Raw genomic sequence first — 20,544 nt, forward strand, 5'->3', positions numbered from 1 at the left:
CAACCTGCCTGGCAGCCTTGCAGTTACCCTGGGTGCACCTCTGCAAGGTGCACAGCAGCTGCAGGCCGTGCGCTCACCATTCCCTCCCATCTCTGTGGGAGCGCAGGGTTCCTCTGCAGCCCTGTTCTTCCTGAGTGCCTGCAGACCATAAGACCCCTTTTCCATCTTATTCCTCCCTGCCTTCCACAGCTGCAGCTGTTTATCCTAGGCTTAGACTGCTTTCTCCTCCTTTTTTCCTGACTTCACACTGAGCTTTCCAGGATTAAGCAGAAAGACTCTTTGCTCTACATAAAATATCCCTTGATCTGCAGACTGACAAGCAGAGAATTGGTGAGGAGAAACATAAGGAACTTTCCTGGCTGCTGGACTGCCCCATTCACAGACATCTCAGTTTCCAGTGGTTGTCACTTTTACGCACGGAATTCCTTCCCAACGTATTTCAAGTTGTGGGGAGTTACAATAGCTTACATTTTGTTTATGACAGTGATGTAAAACATCAACAACAGATGGATTTTAAATGTCTGAATGACAACGCACTGTAAAAATACAGCTGTAAAAGAAATGAAAGACCCTCTAATTTTTGAAGCTGATAGCTGCACTCACCTTGGCTTTCCCAGGCACAACATTTAGGTACAGACTGAAGCCCTATGTGAAGAAATAAGGATGAAGAAGCAAGTTCACATTTCCTTTTAAAAATAGATACAAAAGCTTGAGGAAAAAACTGCCCTTCTCACATAAAAATCCATTCCAGAAAAGACTTATGGCATGACTTAAACCAACTCATTTGATTACCACACCAAATCAATACCCTCTGTGAAGAAGGCCCAACCAGAAAGAGAATCGTTGTACCAACAACACTGATCAGATATGTAGATTTATTCTCCTCACTACCAATGACAATTAGTTTCATCTTTCAGGGTTAAAAACAGATACTAGCAGAGTTTAGCAACTTAGTACCAATGAAGCATGTAAAATACCCTCATGGGATGCTAGCATAATTGGCAAAAGATTAATTGTTTAAAAAATGGAAAGCAGCACATGCAAAGGAGAAGAAAACAGCTCCAACAGAGCAACATTATGGAATAATAGCTAGGTTTCAGGCTAATTTAGAAATAAAGAACCACCTGCCATGAGAACAAAAGGTACTATCACTTATAAAATATAGTGACACGCTTCTTAGAGATGACTAACTCTGAAAGGAGCGGGACTGATTCTTTAACCCCATCCAGCAACAAGAATGATAGAAAACAGCACTTCAATAAATCAGTCTAAAATCTATCTTTAGACCAACGAGCCTGAGCAGAACAAACTCCAGGGGTGCTATCCAAAAGACATTTCCATTGGTGCTCTTTAATAGATATACATAAAATAATAAAGGGGAAAAAAAGACAGCCCAGAAAACAACGGGAGGCTCAGTGCTCATGGAAGTTGGCCCAGTGTGGCTCTCGATGGAAGGGCAAAGTCCTCCTCCAGATGGCAGGCAGCCTAGTGTGCGAACGGACCAGCCAGCCGTCGCCTAGGAGTGACTGCCATAAACCACATTCCATTTCTATGGCCCATTTTAGCCACTAGACTGAGATGATAATAACCATGCTGACTCGGTAAACCCAGCTACTTCTAGTGTGGAGAAACTCCTTTGTTTAGCAGGGTGCACCAGTACGATCCAACAAAAAATTACTCTACGGATCTGAGTAACTTACCACTGGGAAAATCGAGTAAAATTGCAATTTGATGAACTACAACTATCTGCACTGGCATCCAGCCAGGACATCTGGACCAACAATCCTTGCCTTGCAAAAAGAGAGCAGAATTTGTACATAACACAACAGCCGCAGGAGCACTCCCAGCAGCCTGGATGGGCTCTCTGCCCATCACAGCCTTCAGACCACAGCAACCCGTGCACAGGCTCCTCACCACAAACCATTGCAGTGATGCCTGCCAGATTAATCTTATCAGGCTTGATTCTCTTTTTCTGTTTTGTGATCATTTTTTACCTTATTCTCAGATGAAAGTATGCAGAGATTCACAAAGAATCTTCAAATACTGCTGAGATGGTTAAACTCATGCTGAAAACACAGACACCACAATCATTCCTTTTATTTCTCTGATATTAGATTGAACAACATTGGGAAATACCTGGGTAGAATCTGCGTCAAAATAATCACCAGCATTTTACTTCTCTCAAAAAAAAAAAAAAAAAAAAATTTTTTTTTTTTAATTGTAGGCTATTCAGCAACCACTGTAATTTCTGTCTATGTGAAGGCAAAGATCAGTCTCATCAGAACAAAATAACAAAGCCTTCCTTGTTGCCAACAGCAAGAAAGGGAGCTGGAAAGATAAGATGGCAAGGAAGTGTCAAGCCTTGCGCTGCGTCAATTAGAAACAGTTTGCCCTGCGCCACGTCCCCCCCGTTCCACTGGAGCTCAGCAATCATCCTGAAGGAAAAGGATGAAAGATCCCCATCCCGCTTTCTTTCCATCACCACTTTTATTTCAGCATGGTAATCACTAGAAATGTAAATCAGCGAGCGGGTGAAAGGCGATTTGTGTTGCTTAGACACCACAGAAGAGGGGAAAAGTGCTACGGTAGCATGCATGTGGGGAGGTGCAGAGAGAGAGTGGCAGCACGGAACAAAAAGCCTGAATGCTTGGAGGGAGCAGCAAAACCCCCAAACTATTGCTAGGTGGTAGACGAGCCTTAAATAGGACCCTTACAAATTTGCTGTCTGCTGCAGGCTGCTGTCAACACACCCACATCACACTCCCAGACTAGCATCACTCGTTGGGAAGCTCCTGTTTGTGCAAGTACCTCGGTGGGGACGGGGGGCAGGCTGAGCCGCATAGGGGCACGGAGCCGGCAGCCGGGCAGCAGTCTGTGGGCTGCCTCCACCACTGTCCCTGCTGCCAGAACATGTGCCGGGTGCTCCTGGCATTGCTGAAGTGCAGGAGGGGCTGAGCCGGGTGACGCCAGCCGCCCGCACGCCTGATGCCATGGCACAGCATGCAGAGCACTGAATGCCCAGGGAACAGTGAAACAACAAAAAAACAGCAAACCCAGCCCGGTGCAGAGAGGGGAAAACAGTGGGAAATGCCATTGTAAAACCGGGTTGCATGAGCAGGGAGAGCTGGCGGGGAGGAGGAAGATCGCAATAACAACTGCATCTCTGCGCGGGGAAGTTTCTCAATGAGAAACGGAGACCCTTGCCAAGACGAAGGAATCTCCCCGCATTCCCTCCTGGCAGAGCCAGCCCCTCAGAGCTGCACTCGAGGCACAGTGAGGACATCTGCAAATCGGCAACAAATAGATATATATTTTTAATAGTCAAATCCTCCGCTGCTTAAACTGCTTTCCTAGAGCCACTGCTCTCCGGAGGAGCGCTGTGCAGCCCGACGAAGCGGAGGCAGGGATGCTCCCGCTCGGCACACAGCCCGCCCCACCGCAGCTCCCCATCCCCAGCAGGGCAGCCCTGATAGATCCCGGCGGCCGCCGGCAGCCCCCCGCCCTTCTCTCCCCAGCCAACATAGCGGCACCTGCAGAGCCCTCTGTGCCCCCCCAGCCACCGCTCGCATCGCCTAACCCACCCCCGGCCCCTGCCAAGCGCCTCTCCCCCCACCACGCCCCGACGCGGGCACCCCCTCCTCCCTTCCCTTCCTCCTTCTGCTCGGCACTTTGATAACGCGGGGTCCATAAAATGGCTACAGGGTGATCAATGGTTTCAAGGACAGGGAGTAAAGGAGGAGTCGGAAGATAGGACGGAGGCTAATTTCCCCTTCAAAGTACTGCAATAAGAGGAAAAGAGAAAGACATAGCTACCTGAACTCACCATTCCTGATCCATCTCTTAGCCACTGCATCTTGCTTCTGATGATGTCCTTATTATCAGGGAGGGGAAAAAAATCCCTACTGCCTGGCGAGAGCTGACAGAGAAAAAAGAAGCCCCCCGCCCCCACCCTGAAGCTCTCAGTCAGGCATCCTCAGCCTGGCAATCCCGTGCCTGTCAGGAGCACGCTGCGAGCAGCCTCCTCGCTACCTGGGCTCCCCGCTCTTTACTTCAGCCACAGACCGAGGGATTTGAGGGGAGGGGGCCGTCCTTCTCCTGCCTCTCAGTGCTTTGGGAGCTCCGCGGGAGGGGAAGGAGGGGAGAGCAGGGAAGGGCACCTATGGGACTTCGGGAGGGTTCCCGCAGCTCTGCCTGCCCCTGGGGCTCCCGACTTGCAGAACTGGGTTTGGGGTTTGGTGGCACCCACGGGGCAGCAGCTCTCAGCCTGCTCTCCATGTGCAGGTGAGTCCCCTTCCCACCGAAGCACCTTGCAGCCTGGAGGAGTGCTGCACCTGCCCACAGCTGTCCTCTCCCAGCACCTGTGCTCAGATCCCCTTTAGTTTTAGTCCTCTTTGCTTTTTCCCGACTCTCCGGTCAGAGCCCCCTGCCCCATTAGCAGGATGCTCATTAAGCACTCATCCCCAGTGTAGCTGTTATTGGTGAGATCAGCTTGGCACTGGCTAGAAGAGGTGGCAGTAGCACCTTGGACCAAATCCTCCCAAAGCTGCAGCCAGGACAAACACATTGACATTGTTCTCCCCATTTTGCTGGGTATGCATGGAGATGGAAACAACATCGACACTGTCACCACAGCCCTGTGCCCATCACCCCAAAAGGGGCCACCCATCACAGGACTAACATGCATCTGAGTGCCACAGAAACGACCGCAGCAATATTCCCGAAATCTCTCCAGCAGCTGGTGAAGTCTGCCCCAGAGGCAGGTGAGGGCAGATATAAACATAGTTTGGGGATGGCTGGCTTCCTGCACTGGGTCGCAGAGCCAGGACACACACATACTGGGCACTCTGGGTGCCAATGGATCCACACGTAACACATACTGCAAAAGCTATCAGAAGCTGCAGTTTCCTCTGTTGCATTTGGAGAGGATTTAGGATTGTTTGAAGGCTTTTCTTACACATCCTGCTGCATCAAGGGCAGAAGGGCATTTGAATCTCCTGTTCCTGACCTCTAGAGGAGTCCTGCAGCTGAAGGTTGAGTCTGGGAGCACCAGGCAGCTCCTTGTGACTACCGCTTTCTGCTGGTTCTGCACCACACAGCAGGAGGTACGAGAGACCTGAGCGTAGGTGTCTTCATTTGTTTATTTAAATAAGACAATACAAGCATCAGGTAGAGCAAAGGGATGCTGCCCAGCATCTCTGCATCACTTGGGACCCACGCAGCCTGTTCCAGTTACATCAAGCCACATTCCATCACCTTTTATACAGTCACTGACAGCCGTCATTATTCCCAGAGACGGCCGACAAAAGAAAGAGTCAGGAGACAAACATTCAAATAAGCCCAAACTCCAGAATTGTGCCTAAGCTTCCTATGTCAAGTGACAGAAAATCCACGTAAGTTGTTTACACAAAGGCGGTCTCTGGTTTGAAAAACCCCATCTCTGAAACCCTCCTAAGTGGAATGTGCTGTCAGCCTTGGTCCCTTCCCACTGCAGAGCCACCAGTTCCCAGCTGCCCAGCACAGCAATGCCCACATAGCTGCACAGCCTGGCTTTCACAAAACTCAGGGGGCATCTTCTACCTGCTGTCAGTCAGGTCCACTGCAGCTTCACCAGCTAATACAAAAGCTGTAGGGGGTTGGGAGGAGCTGGGATGGAAGAACCGACAGACACCCTGTGTGCACAGGCATTGCTTCCTTCCAAAATAAAAGCAATGACTGGGTTAAGTGTTTCTCCTGCAAGGAAGAACCAGATGAGATGCAGTACTGTCAACTACACACACACATAACACAAGAAAGACCTCCTAAACATGAGACCGCTTACAAACACACCAAATTGTAGCAGTAACTGCACATACTTCACTCAAAGATACACCCATCTTAACCCTGACAGTGCAAATGGAGGGAGGTGTTGTCTGGCACATCTCATGTTGCTCTAATTGGTGGTGGATCTGGAGGAGGACAATTTTTGTTAAGGCTTGTTATGCACAAGCAGAAATTACACCGATTTCTCTTCTCCCACTGTCAGCTGTTGATTAGGCTCATCAATAAGGCTAATATTCTGCTGTTCCACTTCCTAGCCCTCATTTATGCTAAGCGGATTTGAGAAGTAAATCAAAGGTTGCCAGGTTAAGTCTCAGTCCCTACAAAGGTGACAAGGGGAACAAGACCCAGAGCTCAACCAAACCCCGAGTCAGCACTAGCCTGCTTTCAAATCCAGCCCTGCCCAGATCAGCAGGGCTGCAATTCTCTCTGCCACACAAACATCTCACAAGAACACAGCTGCATTTTTTCCACCAAGAAAGCACACCTGTTGCCTTGTGCTCTACAAAACACATTCTGCAACCAAACAGCAGCAGGAGGCCAAGCCCAGCACGTTTGCCAGAGCAGAGGGTGCAATAGAAAAGCCACTTGCAAGTCCTCTGCTGCAGCAAGCTCTCAGGGAAAGGTATCTGCCTTTGGGGAAAGGGCATCACGTCTTGGTTCCTCCAGGACTGTGAGCAGGGATGAGGCAACCAAGCACCACATGAATGCACTGTGGGCAGCCCTACAAGCACACACTGGAGATTCAGGATTTCAAATGGGGCTCTGGAGTTGCAAGCTACTATGGGGCAGTGCTACAGACACTTCACTGGTAGTAGAATCCAGATTGCTTAAGGGGAAGCAGCGGCAACCTTCAGCATGCAGTTTGAGCACTGAAAGGCAGCGCAATCCATAGATTCCTTCCCTAGGACTTAGCTCACAAAAACTTGATTTCTGCTATGAATTGCAATGCCTAGAAAGGCACAGAAGGCACGAGCAACATTAGCAGACCCAGTTAGCTACCCCTCACCACCACTCCGTGAGAGGCACAGCCATCAGACCTCTTCCAAGGGTAAGACCAGCTGGAGATGTGCCAGTAATACCCGTGTGCACCTGAGACCACCTGCAGCCCATGCTGCTGCCGTGTCTTTGGGCTGACACAGGGCCTGTGTTTGCAGCAGCTGGCTACAGGCAAGGGCAGGGCACAGGTACCTCTTCCCTCTGACAGCCCAGGCCAGCACGGGTCTACTGCTGACTGCCATAGGACTGATCTTCACAGTGTGTAGGTCTCAGGTGAGTAGGGATGTGAAGGCAGGGACAACTTTTACCTGGAAACTGCTCTGTAGTAGCAGTCGTAGCTGATATACATACTGTATTAGAAGTACTGTATTTGATTAATGCCACTTTTCAATTTATTTCTCTTAATTAATTGCTGCTGGAGAGATGGATCCAAAAGCAAAGCATACAAGTACAAGCAGCAAGATACTCAATGATCACATCACAGTGCTGAAAAAGCAAAAAGAAATTTCTGTCCTTGTACCTGAACTAGCATGGCCAGAGCCATAGAGCTGACACACACAAACATGAACACTATTGCACTGCACTCTGCTCTCCACTCCCCCATTCTCCCACCTAGTTATTCACTGCTGTGCTGCATCACCACAGGGCAGCTTGTGGGTAGAGACTCCTGGTTTGAGACAGATCCAAAAGACCTCCATTGGAGATCCTGAACTGCCCAACCATTTCCTTGCAGCCTGCAAGAGTGCTGAAGGGAGGACGGCAGTGTTAAAGGATTTCATCTGCCTCTAATCTTGTTTCTTCACTATGCACTACGTACCATGCATCACCTGAAATCTCCAGTACATTGTTCAAGGCTGAGTCTTTAATCACACCACAAGAATATTGCTATAAACTGCTCTCTGGATGTGGAAACTTCTAACTTTATATAAAGATGCTTCTTCCCTGTTTCTGCCACTCCTGCCCTCACAAGGGCATTTTCCTGTTGGCCTTTCCCTCCCCAGCTGCAATGCTCACTGCCAGGGATGGAGAGCATCCCCACAAATGCCTCCCATGGAGATTCCAGCCCTGAATCACCTCCATCAAGTGAGCCCCAACAGAACTCTTGGGAGAACCCTTCCACACAGCACTTATTTCATTGCTGCAGCTGGCAGATGTTCTTCATTGCATATTAGAGAGCACAAATATGTTCTTGTAGCCATTGTCTCTATTGAACTGCAAAGAAAAGGCACCAAATCCTACAGCCTAATTAATGAGTAGGGAGGGGGAATTTGTTTAACCTCTACTAGAAATTAGCCAGCATTGCTTTATAAACCAATCAGCCACGCTACACTATGAAGTATCTTCCTTCAGGAAAAAAAACCAAACACATGGACCCTATGGAATACTTTCAGAATGGACCAGTGCCTCTCAGATTAGCACAGCAATAATGCAGTGCTTCAGGCTCTTGCTAAGTATTATCATTTATGGTACATTACAAGGTAGATTGTTTGTTCTTTAGTAAGAAACGACATATTCAGAAGCTCCTGAAATGTGTCCTCCTGAACCAACTCTGACACAAAGACACTTTTAACCATAAATTAAAGGATATGACCAAGCACAAAAAAACAATTTGCTCTGATATAGATCAGGATCTTGCAATTTACCAAGAAAAAGAAAAAAGGTTATTATCTGCCCCTTGCAGCTGCAAATGAGGTGCATGAGATGCTCCCCTGGCTTGCCCAACGCCACTCACAAAGTAGTGGTAGAGAGGGACAGGGGATCCCAAACTTGTGCTTCTGTGCTCTGAATCCACTCCTCCAGTTCAGACCAGCTACACACACGTACCCTCTACAGGCACAATCTAGGGTTATTTCTAATTTAATTATGCATATTTGGTGTTATATTACATATGCTTGATGCACTTACATTTAGCAGTCACAGTGCAAATAGACATTGATGAAGTCCCAGACGGAGAGATGTATCACACATAGGTAGCTCCTATGGCGATGGAGGTAAACGACCAATATCTTGACACTCTCCTCCCAGTATTTGTTTCATTTCAGCAACAAAAAGATAGCTTCAATTTTTGCAAGGATGGCCAGGGTGTGCCAGGAGCTCTGGCATTGCCCCACAAGCAGCAGGTCTGATGCTGCCCCTTCCCTCAGCTCCCAGCCTGCACCCTGCTTACTCTGCCTTTTGCCGAGTCACTGACAAGAGGACTCATGCCTCAGCCCATTTGATTTGCTAATGTCTTTCAGCTTTCTCCAAGTGGCATTTTTAAAACTCCCACACCTGCTTTAATTAAGGCATGGCAGTCTGTTTCCAAGGAACACACTCTGTTGCTAAGGCCTCTGCTTTGGAGGTGAAAATTAATAACCTGCACTCAAATTAAAATCAGAGAGTGATGAGGAAAGCACCCCAGTGCAGATCCCCAAGCCCGTTAAAAGTCTCTCCAGCATCCAAGTCTTCTTTATGTCCATCTGCTTCTAGCACTGCCCTAGTTCTGCTTATTCAGGGAAAATCCTATGGAGATTTAAAAAAGGAATAAAACTAAATTTGAAAAAAAAAGGGCTTTACAAGTAGCACAGTACACATATATAAATTCACTTAGCTTGTGTACTTAGAGAAAGATCTGCAGCCCAAAACAATTTTTTTTTTTTTAAAGCAAACAAGAGCTTAACGTTACCACTCACAAGAAGATCTCACTGCCTCAGCTCCCTTCAGCAAATGTGTTAAGTGAGAAGGGCCAGGCAAAGCCATGTACCCTGCTCTGTGTTCTTCCCTTGTGCCAGGGCGCAGGGACAGAGAGCATCCTGCATCCACAGCACAGCCATGCCTTCTAATCCTGGATGTCCTACAGCCCTCCTGGGTCTCCACACAAAAGCTAGATTCACACTGAGCTCCTATCCGTTCCCCCTTTCCCTCACCAAAACCCAGCAAGGATCCCACTGGAGCCTTCAGGCAACACATCCCAACCTGTACCTACAAGTACATACTGACCCCCAGAATAGAAATGCTTTCCTCCCATTGAGATATCTGCACTGGCAGAACACACGGTGGTGAGATGGCACAGTGAGACCCAACCAAGGAAGAGAGCTCTCATTGATGTCCAGGGAAGAACCACTTGAATATTAATTTTGCATCATGACTTTCTATAAACAAAGCCACCGCAGAAGGCAAGCAGATTGGTCTTTCAAGTCCTCACATCTCCATCAGGCAGGTGAAGGCTTAATGAGCAGGTCATGTTTATAGATTTATGGCCATAGTTCATCAAAATACACAGTGTAATACAGAGAATCCTTTTGTGTTCACTCGCTGCTTGTTAGTTCAGTTATATAACGCGAGCTGTGACCTGTGGCCCTGGATGCTGGCTTTGAGTAGCTCAGTTCATGACAATGGTGTCATGGCTTCAGTCAGCCTGAGCATCAATAGCTTGGTGAGAGACCCTTACCTAAGGGAGGTGCACAGAGAGAGCAACCCCTGCAGAAGAGAGGGCTCCTGCAGCAGCCAAACCTCAGCCCTACAAGTATGGGACATCCAGCAGCAGCCAGCCAGGACAACAAGGAGTATTTTGAGCTTTATTTAGATCTATGTGCACTCAGTCTTTAGATACATCTGTTTCCATGTACCTAGGTCAGGTCAATCTCAAAGTTTCCAGTGCCTTCCCACACACTTCTCTCTCCATTGTCTCGTGCCTGCCATCAGCTGCATCAGCTAGGGAGCAGCTGGGCAAAGAAAACACACAGCAAAAGGAGCAGCTGGGACCAGCCCCAGTATCACCAATAGAACTTCTTGTGCTAAAGCATCATCTGCAGCTCCAATCAGCATAAGGAAGCCTTGCTCAGTTTATTAACTATTGACTTTCAGAGTCTGAAAAATAACGTGGACAGATGCTCTCCTTCAGTACTTCATGTTGTACCATGAAACTTCTCTTCTGAGAGAACATTTTCTTGAATCACTCACAAGAGTTAAATAAGAGGATGGCAGAGAGAGCAGCTTCCCCACCTGCCATCTGCGAAGGGATTTAAATTCACCTGAGGGATGGTGCTGCAGACTGAAGGCTGCAGCTCTTCAAACTCACTGAGCAAGCTGCTTTTATCTCAGGCTACTTTCCAAGGCTCCTCCTAGCCTCAGGCCCCTCATCAGCCTTTCAATGGTGCAGCCATCCACAGGTCTTCCACACCAAGCTCAACTCACAAAGGAGCATTTTAATCTTGTTCCACTTTTGAAAGTATTCAAATTTCACTTTCTGGCACTCCCTTTCTCAAAGCTTCCCTCTCTGTTCCCCTCCCTAAACCTCCTTGCTGGCATCCTTTGAAATTGTTAAAACTCATCTGCCTACAACAATTACTAACACGCTGGTTTAATTCTAAATGAGATGAGATCCCTCTCGGGCTTGTTTTTATTATTGCAGAGGAAACAGGCCATAGGCTCAGAGAATCTCTGGTTTGCCAGGGAGAAAGCAGCAGGAAGGGGTATTGCTCTCCTGCTGTTCCCATGTCTTTCATTTCTGCATTGCCATGCTGTACATTATGCAGTATCAGTGCAGCGGGGTGTGCAGTAACGCAAGGAGACAGGCACATCCAGGAGGAGCCAAAGGTTTCCCCGTGGAAGTTATTTCACAGCAGGGATGCTCAACAGCAAATACAGGGTGTTAAACATGGACAAGGATCATCTAACATCTTCCAGAGCATTTACAATTCTAGGTCACATACCAACAGAAGTCTACAGAGGTCAAATCTCAGAAGCAGTTATAAGACTGTGGTCAAATAAATAAAGGGGTGAAAACCAGCTACAGTACTGCCTGGAAATCCTTTCTGTAGAAAAGCAATTCCTTTATTAAATGTACATCCCCATAAATACGTAACATTCTCTCCCTCTAGTGGCTGGAGGCTTGGAAATAAAGAGAATGGAAAATGACCTTACAATCCCAGGAAAAAAAAAGGAGTTGTCCCACTGTGTCTGTCCCCTGAGCCCCAGGGAGCCAGGCATCACCCCAGCAGGCACAAAGCCTGAGGCCAAGTCAAGACACTCCATCCTCTGCAGCAGTCATTCTCCATCAGCACTATGCAGAACAGGATGCATGGAACTGGTACTGAAATTTCAGTTTGACTTCACCAGGAACCTACAAGTTATTGTGCTGAAGTCACTTACCTATGTACACTGCCTGCCTGTGTTTGTTCTTCTTCTCCCAACATTCCACTTTGAGACTAGTACTTGTTAATACACTGCAGCCAAGAGCATGTAAAAGCTGTTCTGTGCTTATTCTCACCTCATCAACCAGTTGGTCTGCCAGGTCTACTCACACCTAACAGTGTCACTGTGCTTGTAGGAAAGCACGAGGCAGAAACAAGTCACCCTGAGATGCTCTGACAGCATGAAGAGCAGAAGTGAGGCAAACCAAGTTGAGATGATTCAATGCAATACATAAAGCTCTACCATAAACTGCCTCTGAATGCTTTCATCTCAGTATTGCTCCACGGCTTCAAAGATCACCAAATACTGTGCTTCATCCCACACTTTTAGTCCCAAGATTTCGGTACAGATCTTTGCTACTTGTGAGTGCTGGGATTTATTTTCACATAAGCCTTTTACTCATCCTTAAGGATAACTAGTGTGGTACAACCTCAATTTTAAGTGAATGTAGCATTGAGGAGGAGAGAATTCTTGGAAGACAGCATTGCAATACTGGTTCAAGACAGCTCCTTTCCTCCAGCTACAATAAAATTCTATCATTTCATTTATTTCAGCTAAAAGAAGTCACACAATAACAGACATTGTTACATCGGCACCAAATATATAAGTGTGGGTATGAATGCTGGATGAATATTCTTGACAACAACAGCAAAAATGTTCTTATAAAAGGCTGGGAAAAAAAAAACAGAAGAAAGAGGTGAGGGATGCTATCCAAAAGAGTTGGTGGTTTTGATTCAAAAGATAACACTTGCAAATATTCTTTGCAGTTTTTCCAGCACTGCATGCCAATCAGAAGCAGATCTGAGTCTTTTCAACATCCCTGGGAAAGCAGGGCGTGTTTGCAGCGGGGATGTCTTAAGCTCTGCACAGATTTGCACAGTCAGGAGAAAATATTCAGAAGGAAATCCTGTTCTGAACTGGCCTGAAAGGTTAACAGAGGTCCCTCCAGCTTCTCTAGCCTCAGTCACTTCTCTCCCACTTTAGCTAAGATGTACTGCCACACTCCCAGCAGGGGCTTTTGCGAGATGAGTCCCATTGCATGACCATAACCATCTATGTGTTGTTACCTTTAAAGAACTGGAGGCAAAGTGGATTACAAACACCCTAGCAGATGCAAGATGTAACAACCAATGAGGCAAGCAGATGTTAAAAACACTGTTATGCCAAAACCCCATTCAATCACTCTGTGCTATTCCTGGACTTCTGCCTCAGTTACTCCTGATTCAGCAGCCAGGTCTGCCCCTTGCTGGACCTGCCATTGCCACTCGGTGCTCAGATTGGGCCTCAAATGCTCCACGGCATCACTGCTGAGCACACGGGATTGCACAGAGGTAAAGATTTTAGGAGCAGATATGATGTGAAATCAGAACACCATCTACTGCCTTCTGGAGCACTAAATATACCAACGTTTTACTATGTACTTTCCTACTTAGCTATCTTGAGAGCAGTCTGTATCAGTCCCTAAAGGCAGCAGTTTGCTATTTATATATAACGTGCTTTGCAATTTTTGTCACTAAAGCTCCATAGATATATTATACATGGGGCTTTTTATCCTTATAAACTTCAATATGAGAAAAATCTACGCTATAAACTAATCTTCACAGGTTCTTAGAAAGGAATGCTGTCAGGTGGGATGAGTGTCCTAACACCTCTGAGAGCGTCATGTTTGTGAACCAGGGATTTTAGCAAAACATGGCACAAGAAATAAGTTAGACAGGCACCCATTGAAAATGTTCATATATTCCATCTGTAAGAATGGCAGATTTTTGTGTTTTACCCTAGATTTGCACAAAATAAAGGTATGTATACAGGTCTCTCAAGAAAGAATTATACAAGACTACTTGCACAAGCCAAGTAAGATTACAAGATGATCTTTTCAAATTTCTCCCCACATCTAATGCTTCTGGAAACACATCCAGCAATACGTCGACTCAAGCAGCAAAAGACAATCACTGAGACTCTTCAAAATCTCAGCTGTGAAAAATGAGATAGAATCAAAAGGTGCAGTGCTAAAATAAATACTGGACACACATCCCTTGCTTGCTTAAACTCTCTGCCAGACAGAACCTATGACGGCATTTGAAATGCATGAAATGTGCAGGACAATTCAATCACAAGGGAATGGAGGCTATAAATGAAGCTACAGAACACCTCATAAGCATGCTGAGCCAAGCCTTTGTAATTTACCACTTGGATCTTGGTGGGGTTTTGTTGTTTATTTGTTTTCATTTTGTTGGTTTTTTTTTTCCTGTTTTGAAAGAGGTGGATTTGAAATATACAGGATTGTTCATAAAATACTTTTTCTTAATCAGGCCGTGTTGTGGAAACAAAAATAACCTTAGGAGAATGCACACTTAGTACAGAGGCATCCCAAAAATATTCCTGAGTGACATGATATGAAATGCACATTCTTGAAAATAAATGTGTGCCTTATGTTTAACTCTGCTTCCTCTGCACAGCCATATGTTGGCTGCTGTGTTCTATTAATAAACTCAGAGTTCTGCCATTATCCCACTTAGCATCTGGATAAGCATGACCCATGCGCAATTTTGGGTACATAAATACTTAATGCAGATATTGTCAGTGGATGGCAATGCTTGGATGCCTCCTGCATTTTGATTAAACCTCTTGCAAAGCATGTATGTGGATCCCCTGTCATTCACAAACAGGATAAATAAGAAGGGCCTTCCTCTGCACCTCCAAATGACTTCCTAACAGTCGTATCTCAGCCTTTTCATTGCAAGAACACAAAAAAAACAGAGAATCTCCTTCAGCTTTGAAATGTAGCCACAGCTTGGGCAGAACATGCCAACTGCAGGCCAGCACGCAGCAAAACAAGAGAGGACAGTTAACAGCGTGCCTGAGAGATGCTTAACGCTGGCAAACAGCCACAGATGATTCCCATGTTAGGGACCACATAACTGCTCAGCAGGTTTCTTTTTCCAAAGTACCACACCTGTGCTACACAGTAACTCCGTTCCTGTTTTTCAGGGCAGCGGGGTAAGGCTGGTTACACTGGTGGTACATCACAAACATCAGCCAGAGGAGCAATGCTACAAACGAAGTCAGAGCAGGCAAAAAGGTTTCGCAACATTTTCCTATCTTCTTTGGGACTGACTGTATTTGAAAGCTGTCTGTGACAGAGATGGCTCAAATTCACCAGCTGGGAAGTGGAGGCACACCAATAAGAAGCTGATATGCAGAAATGCCCATCACACACCTGGCTTAAACTCAGTTCACGTGCATGCTGCAGTCCCAGGAAAGGCATTCTCCAAAAGCCTGTGTTGCTGGAGGTACTGTTAGCTAAGGGATACGAGACATGTTCGATATTTTCTTACACTAAGAACACGGAATTACTCCGATTTTTATTTCTCTCAGTTCCCTTCAAAACAACAACACATTTGTTCTCATAAGGACCAGCAAAGGCAGAACGATGACAAAATCTGTTAACCATTCGTATGACCAAGTGACATGACTTCATGCTAGACAAAAAGCTATCTTCTTCAAGGATGCGTATATATATTTTTATATATACGTATACACACACACAGATATATATTTAAATCCAAAGAGGAAAGAGTGAGTTAAGCCTTCCCAATGCAAAATAGAGAGTTCTTCAGCCATGTTCAGAGTACACCAGCAACTGTAACCATACCCAAACGTATTCGGCTTCATTTCTTTCAAACCATTTCCCGAGTTCTTCGAGCTGGTACAACTTCATGAGAGAACAAATAAAAACTGCTTTTTAGCAAGGATTCCCCAAGCTGCTGCTCATTAGAGAATCTCCTTGTTAATCATTTTATGTTGATATTTTCAGTTCTGGATGGAAATCATAGAAGTGTTCTGCTGGGAATTTTGTCAACAGGAAAGCCACATTTCCAGGGACTCAGCACTGATCATCCATCAGAAGTCTGATCTTTTTTCCAAAGTCCCCAGTAGAAATCCAGCTTTTTCCCCTCCAACTTTGAGGTTATAAACAATGGGAAACCTCTTTCAAAAACGAAGTAATTTCACAAGAACAGAAAAGGGAATAAGCACTTCTTGCCCCACATGCATCACCCTCAGAATAGCAAGCCTGGATGTGACACATTCAGGCACTGCAGCATATCTGCTCCATTTTTCTGTTTCCATTCATAGCTTGCATTCTTTCATTTTTCACTTGATACTCAGGCTCTATTTTCTGATGCTGCATAAGCCTCCCAGTACCATTTTGGCCCTGCTAGATATAAAAACTACATGAAAAGGAAAAATGGATTATTACAGTCTTCTCGTTTTTTTTCTCCCAGAGTTTTTATGTTTTCTTTTTCTTCTCTAAGTTTCTGGTATTTCAGTGCTATTTTTAACATGTAATAACAGTTCTGGTCCCCATCCTGGATGGGGCCAACTTCAGTAATACACCAAGTGCTCCCTGCTCCCATTGACTTCAAGCCTACATAAAACAGATCAAGTGAGCTCTAACAGCTCTCAAATGTTCACTCTTATTGTAGCACTCTTAATGCCATATCTTATAAGACCTCAAATCATTTTACACTCATTTGCAAGAATTATATACCATATTTGCTTTCCCTTTCACTGTAACAGAGCTCGTTGTTGGAGACAGCCATTACTTGGCAGCCCACAGAAACACCATACAATAGATTAAGCCCCAAAGCAAAGAACACTCAGGTGCACAGTGTACCAAAGCCATCATGGAGCTGATCAGAAAATTGTGGCTTCTGCACAAAATGCTCAGATATTAAAGCAGGCTTTGTAGTGCAGGGGGTTGGGTTTGGGTTTTTTTTTGTTGTTTTTACAAGCTTTCTGAAGAAACTTTTCAGTGTCGGCTAAAACCTCTGCTAAAAGCTCTGAGTCAACAAAAATTAGAGTTCAGAGTATTAAATCTTTGATTTCTTATTGGAGTCTACATCCTCAGAAAGAAAGAAAAAACTTCCAGACAGAAAATGAAACAAAAATTGGTTGCAAATTTAGTTTTCTAACCAAAAATCACAAATTCAACGGAAAATATTCAGGCAGCCCTTAGCCATTCAGCACAGACCTGGGAGTACATTGGCCCATCACTGCTGTGTCGCAATGACAGCAGTGGAGCAGAACGTAACATGAAAACATCGTGTTGGAATACTTGCTGCAAATACCTTAATTCAAGACCTTTTTCCCATCAGGACAATGTCAGCACATCAGACCGAGAACAACAAAGTGCAGTAAACCTTATCAGCCCTGCAGCTTTCCTCACCAGGAGGCAGCTCCTTGTGTGAGCTTTGCCTGGATAGCATGCAGGTTTTGGCAATACCTTCAAAACTCTCCAGAACACAGCAACAAGGAGCTAGCTCTGAGGATCCAGGAGGGCTGTGGGTATCATCTGCCTGGGGAACACAAGCTATGATGAAAGCTTCTACAAGGACAGGACAAGCTGTGTGAGCATGCTGAAAGGAACAACAGAACTTGTTCATCCTTGAGGAAATGTAAGCATTTTGTCCACTTGTTTTACTTGTTCCCTCAAGGAGCTCAGTGTTGTCTCAAGCTTAGGAAGAACTACTGAACCCTGAAAAGTCAACATACACAAAGCTGCAAAGCCTTTGCTGATATGTTTGTACAATCCACTACAATGATTACACGCTGCATACAAAGCATTTCAGTACATTACAATGCTTCTCACTGAAAGCTCTTCTATTGGGTCTATTAAATTTTTCCACTTTTAAAAGTCATTGGTGAAGTCAGAGTTGGGTACTGACATCAGGTTAATAACCCACAGGACTTCAAAACAGGTAACAAAAGCCTCACTGTACCACTCATTAAGTGTGACTCAGAGAGATCACCTTCCTAAAAAGGAAGGCATTGGTCTGTTCCTCACCCCCTGACATCACCATAGATCAGGTCAACTTCTGTCCCAAGGTAGGAGCTCACCCAGCTCCTCACTGACATGAGTACAGAGCTCCTGGCCATGAAGATGGAAACATCTGGGCCCCTGCAGCTCTTTTAGTAACATCTGCTCAAGATGTCCATACCTGGGCACTCGGACAGGGGACACAAACACTCCCCATCAAGGAAGAGTTGCCAAAAAGGTGCAGTTCCCTGCTGGTAAAGGTTTTTCCCCTTAGTTGCAAGCTGGGCAGAGCAGACAGCAATGAAGATCGAACCTGTTTCTCAGTGCGAGCCCCCTGAACCATCCATCCTGCCCCCAACATCCTTCACTGGACTTTCCCAGAAATAAACTGCTATTTTTTTATTCCTTCAGAAACACGTTTTTCTTTAACAGAACATGATCAACATACCTCATTCCCACTCTGCCCAAGCTCCAGCAGTCGTGCTGCACCAAGCTGGAAGCTGCTGTTTTGCTTTGCTTTACAGGACACATTAGAAATACCGGGCTCCAACTCCTCACACAGATCCCTTGTTCTCTCTACATAGCCTTTCTGCAAAGCCTGAACATTTAGTGTCAAGCTTCATTCTTTACAGAAGCACTTTCAGAGTAAAAGTGCATCCCACCACATCACTTCCAGACTCAGCGCCAAGCTTTGGGAATCCCAAATCATCCCTGTGCTTTCACTGCTTCTCCCACTCTCATCTGTGTTCTCAAGCTACTCCTTCAGAAAGAAGAGACACTGTTCCCTTTAGCAAGGCACATTCTACCAAGCCAACATATACTCCTTCAGCAAGACTCTTGCTCTTAATCCGAGATGTGCACTCATGTGCATCCCACCTGCATTGGAAACCTCAGAACATTTTTATGAACTGATACTGTGGGAGGAAAAGAAGAACAAATAAAGATGCCTGAATGCCTCTGAGATGATGAAATAGCAGGACACATGCCCCCAAATGCCAAACTCTCCAGTTCAAATGGTAACTGAAAAACATTAAGCATTAATGAGAGGAGTCCCTTCACACCTGGTGTAACATAGGAATCATCCCAGGATGGTATTTTTAAAATGCCTTTAAAATCACCTTCCACTTTTTATAGAAGTAGTTTCATTTAATAGCAGCCACAATATCCTTCTATTCCAGAAAGCCAAATGTAGGCCAAGCTCAGCCTGAAATGCCATGTCAATATGATGAACACCTATGAAATTTGGAAGCAACAGCAGCCCATGATTTAGTTATCAGGTGAGCACAAGGAGGACAAGAAAGGCTACCTGGCATTTTTCTATGTGCATCAGACATCCCCTGAAGGAGAATCCCACATTGTAAAACAACCACGTTAACATCAAATCAAAGGGGCTCTAGGAGGTATCACACCTTTCTCTTCCTCAAATCATTTTTTCCAGACATTGTCACTGGTCTCTAAAGACCTGCACTGCTGAAGGCTGAACCCTGAGCACCCAGAGCAGTGGCAGCAAACAGCAGCTCTCTCAGTAAGATATGTATGCCTGAGGATGAGGAAGTGGTCTCCAACCAACCAGCATCAGCAAATCTCCTACAGCACGCAACAGGAGGCAAAGAGAGGTTCTCAAAAGTTTGCAGATTCCCCCTCCTTCAATGGTTACACGTGTAGAACACCACACTGTTCAGGGTGAAGAATTAAGGGATGAAGGGTTTACTGTGTCAGGCCCCTGGGGGGTAGCATATGCGCATTTCCTCCATGCATAATAGCCATCTTCTGAAAAATCAAGGCACCAACATATTCTTGCTCAGAAAAAGGTAAATGCAGGTAAATGAAGAAACACCTACAGGCATTTTCCTCTGCTGCTCACTGCTCAGTGTTTTTTGTTTTGTTGTTTTTTTTTTCCCAAATCAAATAATGAATTCAACTGAATTAACCAAAAGTTAAACAGACACACAAAACACAAAAATCACAGAATGCTTTCACACACACTTGCATGCTCTCATTTTGCTTTTTGTTTAATCTCTCACTTATTGTTAGGCCAATCTCCCTGTGTCTGCTACTTAAATTACACTGGCAGACCCCTGGAAGAAGAGCACAGTCCTCCGTCAGACAGCCAAAAGTTGTGTGGCATTTAGCTGGATGGCGTTGGCATACCAACATGACCATCATGACCAATCCACTAAAGTGAACTTCAAAGTACTCAGCACGTAAAATCAAACACATACTTTTGAGCATTTGGGGTTTGAGGCCTGTGGTAGTTAATGTAACATTAACGCTGACAACACACTTCAATCAAGAGAACTGATACCAGCACAACAAGTGCAATAAAATAATTAGCATTTAATATTTCATCAAAATGTTTGATTTTAAACATAGAATTTGACTTTTTTTTTTTTAAATATATTATTAGTTCCAATTATTTAGCTGACTTAACAGCATCTTAAAGAATCTCTTGCAATGCCTCAGCCACTCCAACACCAACTTCTTTCCAAGTGATGCTACATGCACATGTTTTCAAGATGATTGCCATCAGCAAGCTCCTTAGAAAAGGCTTTTTAATGAAAGACTCTGGTCTTGACTGCCACTCACATTTCATTCATGGGAAGCATCTGCTACAAGATCAAGCCTTCCTTCCAGGTGTCCCAAGGCAGAAGCATTGGGCACTGCTGAAGGGAAGATGGATGTATGTCCTGGCTGTCACAGACTCTTTGGGGTTGACATCTCTCCACAAAATG

General features: G+C 45.4%; 1 protein-coding gene across 6 annotated transcripts in view; it reads right to left on the minus strand.

Annotated features, from left to right (window-relative positions):
* ARHGEF9 (Cdc42 guanine nucleotide exchange factor 9) overlaps positions 1–20,544 on the minus strand; it is a 192,561-nt gene that overhangs the window by 117,117 nt on the left and 54,900 nt on the right. Inside the window, exon 1 of one of the 6 annotated variants that reach the window (XM_052672867.1) lies at positions 3,824–3,843. The exons of 4 other annotated variants lie outside the window; for them this stretch is intronic. In XM_052672867.1, coding sequence (XP_052528827.1) covers positions 3,824–3,826 — 3 coding nt within the window. In that variant the 5' untranslated portion in view covers positions 3,827–3,843. Of the gene's footprint in view, positions 1–3,813; positions 3,844–20,544 lie in introns of those variants that run through there. One more of the 6 variants, XM_052672871.1, reaches the window with a different exon arrangement.

The sequence above is a fragment of the Tympanuchus pallidicinctus genome, unplaced genomic scaffold (genome assembly GCF_026119805.1).
Source record: "Tympanuchus pallidicinctus isolate F22 unplaced genomic scaffold, pur_lepc_1.0 scaffold13, whole genome shotgun sequence".
NCBI lineage: Eukaryota > Metazoa > Chordata > Aves > Galliformes > Phasianidae > Tympanuchus > Tympanuchus pallidicinctus.